General features: G+C 38.3%; 1 protein-coding gene across 1 annotated transcript in view; it reads right to left on the bottom strand.

Moving 5' to 3' along the window:
• WDR70 (WD repeat domain 70) overlaps positions 1 to 10,381 on the bottom strand; it is a 369,437-nt gene that overhangs the window by 350,438 nt on the left and 8,618 nt on the right. The window contains exons 3-4 of the mRNA XM_006889538.1: positions 9,456 to 9,539; positions 3,758 to 3,878 (exon numbers count right to left, since the gene is read on the bottom strand). Coding sequence (XP_006889600.1) covers positions 3,758 to 3,878; positions 9,456 to 9,539 — 205 coding nt within the window. The remainder of the gene's footprint in view (positions 1 to 3,757; positions 3,879 to 9,455; positions 9,540 to 10,381) is intronic.

Here is a 10,381-nt window from a genome sequence, read left to right as displayed (position 1 = left end):
TCCCCACTGGACCCTCATCATTTCCTTCACCTGCTCCCCCAACCGACCAAACTGTGCAGCTCTGCAACTGCATCCTGGCCCATCTTCACCCTTCTGCCCCCAACCCTCACCTCCTTGTACCCCCAATATGTTTTTCCCAACAAAAAAAATTTAAAAAAATAATAATAATAAAAAGAAGAAAAATTGAGAAAGGGACAGAACACACTGTGGCAAAAATTTCCCAAAAATTTATCAAAGGACATAAATTTACAATATTAAGAAGTCCATTAAACTACTAGCAAAAAAACCCACTTTTCAGCACATCATACCAAACTGCTGAAACAAAGATAAAAAAGGTTTTGGGAAAAGCACCACACCCCTTCAAAACATCCAAAGGCATATGACACATTATATATATAAACAATGTCCAAAGAAAGTCAGTACACAGTGGAACTATATCTATGAAGTGCTCCAAAAGAAGAACTAGCAACTTGGAAATTTTTTTCCAGAAATAAAATTCTTCTAGTATAAAAGCAAAATAAAAGTTATTTTTTAAACCAAAGGTAGACTTATACTACAACAAATGTCAAAGGGCATTCTTCTAGCTGGAGGGTTGTTATAGTAAATGGAAGGTCAGATCTTCTGGAAGAAATAAAGTACACTGAAAGTACTCTGTTGTACAGAGGGTCTCGAGGCGTCACAAGTGACTCGACGGCATATAACAACAACATGGAAAGTATATAAAGTATTCCAAAATCAAAGAAGTCTTAGTGTAAATTTTTCTTTTGTTTTGTTTTGTACCCATGCTGTTGATTTCTAACTGTAACAGTTTGATCAAGACATTGAATAAATGTCTTCTTGGAAAAAAAAAAAAAAAAACCAAAATGTGCAACAATCAATGAATATTTTTTTTTTTAATAAAAGACAGGCTATATGGCTCTCAAAAGACTGAAATATTTATTATCTGGTTCTTGATGGGAAATGTTTGTTTCTTTTAATGTACATAAAGATGCCCATATGCTTTATAGGTTAAGCAAACAGGCAACGAGCTTCCATGTCATTGAAAAAGACTTTTAGTTCCATATAGATATTCCTATTTCCTATGAAAGGAAAGTTCTGGTGGCCTAGTGGTAAGAAGCAGCGCTGCAATGTAGAAGGTACAGGGTTCATATCCATCAGCTGCTCCACAGGAGAATGGGCGATCTCCTCTCGTGCAGTTAACTGTCTCTGAAAACCCACTGGAGAGTCAGCTATAAGTCAGTTTCAACTTGACAACAAAAACAAAAACTACAGAAAAGATCTAGATGAATATCAACTAAGAGTTTCCTGTTAGCCTAGACAAGCTCATGACCAAAATATTAAAGATCTGTGCCTAAAAATAGATAAACACGAAATTATACAGTATGCTTTGAATTGTGGTTGGAGAAGAGTACTGAGTTTCTCATGGACTACAGAAAAAACAAGCAAGTCAGTGTGTTCCATAGAGGCAAGGATGGCAAAACTTCATTTTACATACTTTGGGCATGTTGTCAGGAGAGACCCAGTTCTTGGAAAAAGACATTATGCTGATAAAGGTGGAGGGTCAGAGAAAGGGAGGTAGAACAAGATGGATTGACCCAGTTACTGTAACAATGGACTCAAGTGTATCAGAGATTGTGAAGATGATGTAGTATAAGGCAAGTCATAGTTGATGTGACAGCAAGAAACAAAAAGTATTTTTTTTTCTTACAAGCATCAGAAAAATGGAACTCGAACAATAAGTTTTGCTCAGTATATTATAATTGATCAATAAAGAATTTATAGAACAATCAAAAATATACTTAACCAATGTCATTGGTACGTACTGAGTTAATTCTGACATTGTTGTGCATTGAGTGAATTCTGTATGTAGCAACCTTACATGCAACAGAAGAAAATGTTGCATAGTTTGGTCTTCCTCACAACTGCAACTATCTCTGTGTCTATGGAAACAGCCAATGTCAATCCATTTCCTGAAGCCTTCCTCTTTTTCTCTAACTTCTTTCTCTAACTTCTAATGTACAAGACTTGTCTTTCTCCAGGGATTGGCCCCTGCTAATTAATGATAACCACTTGGCCAACTGACTGGAAGAGATCGATATTTGTTCCTATCCCAAAGAAAGATGACCCAACAGAATGTGGAAACTACAGAACAATCTCACTGATTTCACATGCAAGCAAGATTTTACTGAAGATTATCCAAAAACGACTGAAACAGCACATCAACAGAGAACTACCAGAAGTCCAGGCTGGGTTTAGAAGGGGTCGTGGTACTTGAGATATTGTAGCTGATGTTAGATGGATCTTGGCTGAAAGCAGGGAATACCAGAGGAATGTCTGTCTGTGTTTCATTGACTATGCAAAGGCATTTGACTGTGTAGATCATAACAAACTATGGCTGACTCTGAGAAGAATGGGAATCCCAGAACACTTGATCGTTCTAATGTGAAACTTATACTTGGACCAGGAGGCAGTCGTCAGAACAGAGCAAGGGAACACTGCATGGTTCAAAATTGGGAAGGGTGTACGCCAGGGATGCATCCTATCTCCATACCTTTTCAACATATATGCAAAACAGAATAATCAGGAGGCTGGGCTCTATGAGGAGAAATGTGGGGTCAAGATTTTTGGACGATTTATCAACAATCTGCGTTATGCGGATGACACAACCCTGCTTGCTGAAACTGAGGAGGACCTGAAGCGCCTGCTGCAGAGTGTCAAGGACTGCAGCCTACAATATGGATTGAGGCTCAATGTCAAGAAGACAAAGATTCTCACCACTGGACCAATTGGCAGCATAAGGATGGATGGTGAAGAGATTGAGATTGTACACAGCTTCAGTTTGCTTGGCTCTACTATCAACACTCTTGGCACCAGCAGCCAGGAAATTAAAAGAGGAATTACAATGGGAAAGTCTGCTGTCAGAGACCTCTCCAAGATACTAAAGAGCAACGAAGTCAGTCTGGAGACTAAAGTGTGCCTGATACAGGCCATGGTCTTTGCAATTACTTGCTATGCATCAGAAAGGTGGACAATGATTAGAGATGATAGAAAGAGAATTTGAGCTGTGGTGCTGGAAAAGAGTAATGAATATGGACTGCTAGGAGAACAAACAGGTACGCCGTGAAGAGGGTTAAACCAGGATCCTCCTTGGAGAAAAGAATTCTGAAGCTTCATCTGACATACTATGGACATGTTGCAAGGCGGGATCAGTCCTTGAAGAGGGACATCATGCTTGGGAGGGTGGAGAAATAGCACAAGAGAGGAAGACCCTCGATGAGATGAATCTATTCAGTGACTGGGATAATGGGGGTAGGTGTATCAGAGACAATAATACTGGCACAGGATAGAGCAGGGTTTAGGGCTGTTGTACACAGGGTCACTGAGTCACAGGTGACTCAACGGCACATAACAACAACAACAATAAAAATAACCCCAAAGAAAGATTCTTCTGAATGAAGAATTTTGGAAAAGGACAAAAGATCTAAAAGTAAAAAAATATGAAAAATAATGTAAGCTTTTCAACATCTTTCCAACTCTATATAGTTTTACTCTCCTGACAAAAACCATAGACTTTTTTTTCAATATTCCATCTGGAATATATCAGTAAAACTCAGTTGTTTATAATATGATACAGAATTTTTTCACAGCCCTCAAAACATACAATTGACTAAAATGGTACAAATTCCACAAACCTTACTATTAGGAATTTCTGCATAGATTTTATTATAAGCCCAGAAAATAAAAACCAGATAGATACCTGGAAGATGACTTCAAGCTATCTCTGATCACATTTAAGCCAGAAGATGTTGGTTCAATGTCTTCATTTTGCCTTCTTAATTCTTTTTCTCTGTTCATTTCTTCCTCTTTCTCTCTTGCTTCTAAAGAGATAAAAACCACAGCTTCTTTATCCAAAATCTCTGTAAATGTTCATTAAAACTAATAAAATTTAATAATAAAAAAGAGATAAAAACAACCACGTAGATGTCAAGAAAAGGTGAAAATGAAAAGTCAGAAAGGTGTTTATTAAGAGGTTCCTGGTGGCAACAAAAGAAAATTAAAAAGCTAAATATACACCACTGGAAAAATATTTGCACAAAATTCTTCTATGTCAACATAGTATTAAATGCTGCTGCGATGCAGGAGTGTAAAAAACACTCACAGATATGCTCTGGGAAAGCAGCATGCACACACAATAGTATATGGACCATGACTACAATGCAAAAAGATATCAAGACCTGCATGTATAAAATGATAAAGCACTCAATTATTATTAATTTATTTTTTACACTTAATGTCCTTAAATTCAGTACTTCATTTATGTCTAAATTTTCTCCACTGATTTTCAGCAAGGTGTTTTTGCTGTTATGTACCATTAAGTACGACTAATACTAATCATATGAACAACAGATCTGAACTCTGTCCTATCCTATCCCTCAGCATCTCTGACACGCTTGAGCACATTGCTGGATTAGCTGTGTCAATTCATCTCATTAAGGGTCTTCCTCTCTTTCATTGTTACTAGCCTTTCCAAGTATGCTGTCTTTTTTCCTAGGAGCTCTAGTGGCTTAGTGATAAGCAACTGCACAGCCAATCTAAAGGCACATGGTTCAAATCTGCCAGTTGCTCCATGAGCAAAGGATGGGCTATTTCCTCCCATGCAATTAATTGTATCTTAAAACCCAGTGGAGGGTCTGCGATGAGTTGGTTCTGACTCAATTATAGATAACAACTCCAAGCCCCTCCTAACTATATGTCCAGGGAGAAGAAGCTTCACAATCTTTGCCTCTAAAGAGCAATCTGCTGCACCTTCTGCAAGACATAGCTTTTTGAGAAAATTTCCTCTATTTTAGGTTCTATAACTTCTCAGAGAAGTAGAAAAGGAAAAAATTATTTTAAAAAATCAATTTATTCCTCTAATAATCTCACTCTGACAACGTTTTGAACTGCGACAAACAAGGTCATTTAAGTTGGAGTAAAGAGGACGGCATCTAGCTGTTGACTCACAGAAAAAGAAAGCACTGTATCAAGTCAGATTCCAAATGCCACCACCCACAACACCCTGAGGCCATCTCTAATACTCTTCCATTTAATCCTTAGAAAAAGCCACTCAAAATTAACCAATAGCACCTATAACCAGGACAGAACAAAACAGATGAATGAAACCTTCTAAGAACCAAGTCCCTATGTACATCAAAAAAACTTTCCAACAGGTTAAGAAGGAAACCCACAGATTGGAAAAATATTTGGCAAGGCCATTATCTGATAAGGAACTTATATCTAACATTTATTGAATATTCCAGCAACTCAACAAGAAAAAAGTAAACAACACAATCACAAAATGAATGCAGGATATGAATAAATAATTCACCAAGAAGACATTAAGATGGCAAACAAGCACAAAGAAATTTTCAAAATCCCTAGCTATCAGAACGATGCAAATCAACACAACTATATCATCTCACTCCAGTAACAATAGCAAAGTTCAACAGGGCAGCAAACAACAAATACTAGTGAGGTTGTGGAGAGATTGAAACTCTTATTCACTGATGGTGAGAATGTAAAGCTAGAAAGCAGTTCTAGAACTTTCCCAAAAAAGTGGAAACAGAAATACCACTTGACCCAGCAATTCCACTACTGGGCATATACCCTATAGAAATCAGAGCCCTAACTCAAACAGAGGTAAGCACACCTATGTTTATTGCTGTGTTGTTCACAATAGGAAAGAGAAGTAATCCAAGTGCCCAACAAGCGAATGGATAGAAAAACAATGGATAGTAAAGTCACAGTGGAATACACTGAAAAACAATGAAATAGTAAAACACTACACAACATGGGAGAGCCTTAAAGACATTATGCTAAGGGAATTATCTGTCACAAAAGGACAAGTAGTACATAACATTGCTGCCATAAAATACAACAAATATGGGGAGGATAAGAAGGGGATGGGGAAAGAATGGACAGATAATGAACACTGCATTAGAACAGATGAGGGGAAGAACTGTCCAAAAGGAATATATGATTATGCATTATATGTATGAGAACAATCTGGAACAAGGGCTACATTGTAGGGAGGGCTGAGGATGGACAAAAGTGGGAGGGCAGAAAATGTGCAACAATTTAAAAAAAGAGGGGGGAAAATTAACCAAAAGGAAATAGCAATAATAGAAAGCTGGACTCTAAAATTTAGCACTTACTGCTGCTGGGATATGGATGATGAGCAAGCAGATATTCAGCAAACACAACAAAGAACAATATAGCCTTTCATTTGAAAACATGGTTACAACCACGTTTCCTCTTTCCAGAAAGAGGTAAGACAGTATTACACCTCTAGCTTAGGTTTACCATGCTTACGTGAAACCTATACTTAGATAAGACATCATCCAAACAAAACAGGTAAAGAAGGAAGAAGTTCAAGCTGCAGTGACGGCCTTGGCAAAAATACTAAGTCCTGAGCAGTCAATGAAATACCAATAGGCATGTTTCCACTAACAGATGGAGACCTGGACATGTGCACCAGTTTATTCCAGGAAATTTGGAGGATAGCTGCTTGGTCAAATGAAACTAACAAATCCCTATTTGTTTCCATGTCCAAGAAAGGTGATCCAACAAATGTATCAAACAATACAAGTGATATCACATGGAAGTAAAATATTGCTGAAGATCATCCAAAAATGGCTAGAATATTATGTTGAAAGAAAACTGTCAGAATTTCAAGCTGGATTTAGAAGAGGCCTTAGCACCAAGGACATCAATGCTGGTGTCAAATGGATCCTGGCTAAAACAGAGAATACCAAAGAATATCTATTTGTGTTTCGTTGACTATGCAAAGGTATTTGACTGCGGATCACAACAAATTACTGGTAACACTGAGAAGAATGTGAATCCCAGAACACTTAATTGAGCTCATACAAAACCCATAACTAGATCAAGAAGCTGATGTACAAACAGAGCAAGGGAACATCACATTGTTTCAAATGGATGCAATATGGATTTTATCTCAAAGAAGACAAAAATTCTCACCACTGGGTCAAGAGGCAATTATTATGAACGGTGGAGAAAAGACTGAAGTTCTCACTGATTTTGTCTTACTTGGATCTACAATCTACAAACCTGGCACCAGCAGTCAAGAAATCTAAAGACATATTGCATTGGGTAATTCGGCTAACAACGATATCAGTTCAAGGATTAAAGTGTGCCTGATCCAAAATACGGTCTTTTCAATTACGTCTTATGAATCTGAAAGTTAAACAAAGTTAAAAAGTTAAAGCAAAATGATTAAAAGATGATAAAAGAAGAATTAATGTCTTGAGTTTTGTATTGAAGTCCCATGGATTGCCAGAAAGACAAACAAACATGTCTCGGAGAAAGTACTGCCAGGGGTGTTCCTTGGAGGCAAGGACAGTGAAGCTTCCTCTCACATACTTTGGAAAGGTTGTTAGGAGGGCCCAGTCCTTCACATCAGGGCTCAGAAGGTGGAAAAGTCTCATTCCAAAATTCTTGTCATATAAGATACCAAGTTTTCATTAGCATTGGGCCATTTTTTTCAATTGGTTGGTTTTGTTGTTGTTGGTTTTTTATTTAAGCCTCTTGTTTAGAGTCAACAAGACCTCAGTGGAGGGCAAACTAGTTACCACCAAGGAACTCCATATAGCTGAATAGGACCATAACTACTCAAATCATTTTGTATCATATGCACAAGAGAGGAAGACCCCATATGAGATGGATTGATACAGTAACTGGGGCAATGGGGGTGGGTGTGTCAGAATTAGTGAGACTGGCTCAGGACAGGGCAGGGTGCAGAGGTGCTGAGTAGTTGGCTACAGGTTGCGGGAGACTCGACGGGACATAACAACAACATCATATGCTTTAGCAGAAGAAATTTACTTACATGTTATGTTTAAGATATTTGTAAATACACCCTGAATAGCTTATTTTTTATATTTGGCTATGTTGTTAAGTGTCAAGTCAGAGCGACCTCTATCTGACCTTCTAGCAGATTTTGAGAAGCTGCAAATTGCCCTGGAGATTACCATAAAGCAGCTGGTAGATTTGAACCATGTATCATTGGACTGGCAGAGCAATTCCTAACCACAAAGCCTAACAAGACTTACATGATAATATTCAAGTTTTAAAGTACTTTTAGATGTGATTATAGTACTCTGATTAAGTTTTTATTTATAAAGGATCTTCATTTATTAAAGACATATACTAAACTATCTAAATATGTTTAGGATTTGTTCAAAATAATTTGAGAGAAGGAGGCTGACTGAAATAAGCCTGGTCATGGGAACTTAAGTCTGAGGGCTAGGACATGGGAGCATATTACTATCATTTTCTACATGTCTGAAGTCTCCTATAATAACAAACATCTTTTTAAAGTCCTTATTCCTTGGAAAAGGATATCAGGCTTGGAAAGATAGAGGGTCAGCAAAGGAGAAGATTCTAACAAGATGAATTGACACAATGACTACAGCAACGGCCTCGAGTGTGTGAAATGATGAAGATGACACAGGATAGGGCAGGGTTCTGGTCAGCTGTTCACAGGGTCGCTATGAGTTACACTCAACTTGATGGTACCTAACAACAACATGAAGAACTTATCATAACCAAAGAAATTTTTCTTGAAAAGACACACACACACACAAAAAAAAATCTGTCATATATACCTTCTGTTACATCTCTCCCTTCTCTTGTATATGAATGTTCTGGATCATACCCAAAATACAACAGCCATTAATCTGCCATCAAACCAGAAAGTGTGAAACATAAGGTATTTATGAAGTGTCTTATTAAAAAAAAAAAAAAAAAGTTGTCACTGAACAGATTCTAATTTAGAATGATTCCCTGTGTGTCAAAACAGAACTGTGCTCCGCAGGACTTTCAGTGGCTGATTTTTCAAAAGCATATCTTTCTTCTGAGGCACCCGTGTGGACTTAAAGCCCTAATCTTTCCATCAGCACTCAAGCTAACCATCTGCACCAACCACAGAATGCAAATGTCTGACACAACTCATTAAGGCAGGGATTCAACAGCAGCAGCCTCATTCACTTTGTGCCCCAGTTTTCTATACTGTCTGGCTCAACAGTCAGTGGTGTACATAGCTCTGAGAACCACCACGGGCCCAGCCTTCCAAATACTGGTTCCACTGCAGGCAGGGAAGAAAAAAATGAATGAGAGTCAGGGAGAGGTAGGAGAAGTAATATGGAAATTGCTATCCAGCTTCCTAAAGGCTTAATTCGAAAGCTTATTTTTTTCATACCATATTTTTTTTTTTATTTCAACACTCAAACCTCTCATCTTATTTATACAGATGCAACTTTCACATGTAAAAAAAAAAAGGCCACACTGAATTGTTTCCAGAAGAAACACTGCAATTCTTGTATTAACTGCCAACCCACTTGTGTAAGATGCATATATTAAAACAGTAAAAAGACAGACACATGGACTTTTCTTACCCAGTGTTTTGCGACTTCTTTCAACAGCTGTTCTTCGAGTCTGTTCAAACATTGCCTCCAGATCAAACGTGCGGGCTTTTTTTCCTAAAATAGGATCAAATGGCACACTGTGACTGTCTCAAACAAAACAGACAAGAACTTATTGTTTGTTATTATGTATCATCGAGTCGCTTGCACAATATATACAATAGCCCTGAGACCTGCTCTATCCTGTGCCAACTTTACTGTCTCTGACACACCTACCCTCATACCCCAGTCACTAAATCAATCCATCTCACTGATGACAAAAATCTAGGTACTCAATAAAGACTCACTGGTTTATCAAGCACTACTTCGTTTTAGTTGTTAGGTGTTATCCAGTTTGTTACTACTCCTAGCAAAGCCATCCTGTCAATCTGTGCTACAATCACTGTGCCAATCCATCTCATTTAGGGTCATCTTCCCTTTCACTGACTCTACTTTTCCCAGCAGAATGTCTTCTTTCAAGGACTGACCCTTTATGACAACACACCCAAAGTATGCTAGACAAAGTTTCACCACCTTTGCCTCCAAGGAGCACCCTGGTTGCACTTCCTCCAAAGCAGATATGCTTATTCTTTTGGCATTACACAGAATAGTCAATATTGTTCTCCAACACAATCCAAAGCCTTTAATTCTTTGGTCTTCCTTATTCATTGTTCAATTTTCGCACACATACATGTTGTTGATGTTGTTATGTGCCATCGAGTCGTTTCCGACTCATAGCGACCCTATGCACAACATCTCTAAACCCTGCTCTATCCTGCGCCAACCGCACCACCTCTGACACACCCATCCCGATTACCCGAGTCACTGAATCAATCCATCTCATAGAGGGTCTTCCCCTCCTGCGCTGTCCCTCCACCCTCCCAAGCATGATGTCCCTCTCCAAGGACCCGTCCCTCCTG

The sequence above is a fragment of the Elephantulus edwardii genome, unplaced genomic scaffold (assembly GCF_000299155.1).
Source record: "Elephantulus edwardii isolate Elephantulus edwardi_28Jun2011 unplaced genomic scaffold, EleEdw1.0 scaffold00079, whole genome shotgun sequence".
In the NCBI taxonomy this organism is placed as follows: Eukaryota; Metazoa; Chordata; class Mammalia; order Macroscelidea; family Macroscelididae; genus Elephantulus; species Elephantulus edwardii.
Note: the sequence above shows the minus strand (reverse complement) of the source record. Positions and strands in the feature narration are given on the sequence as shown.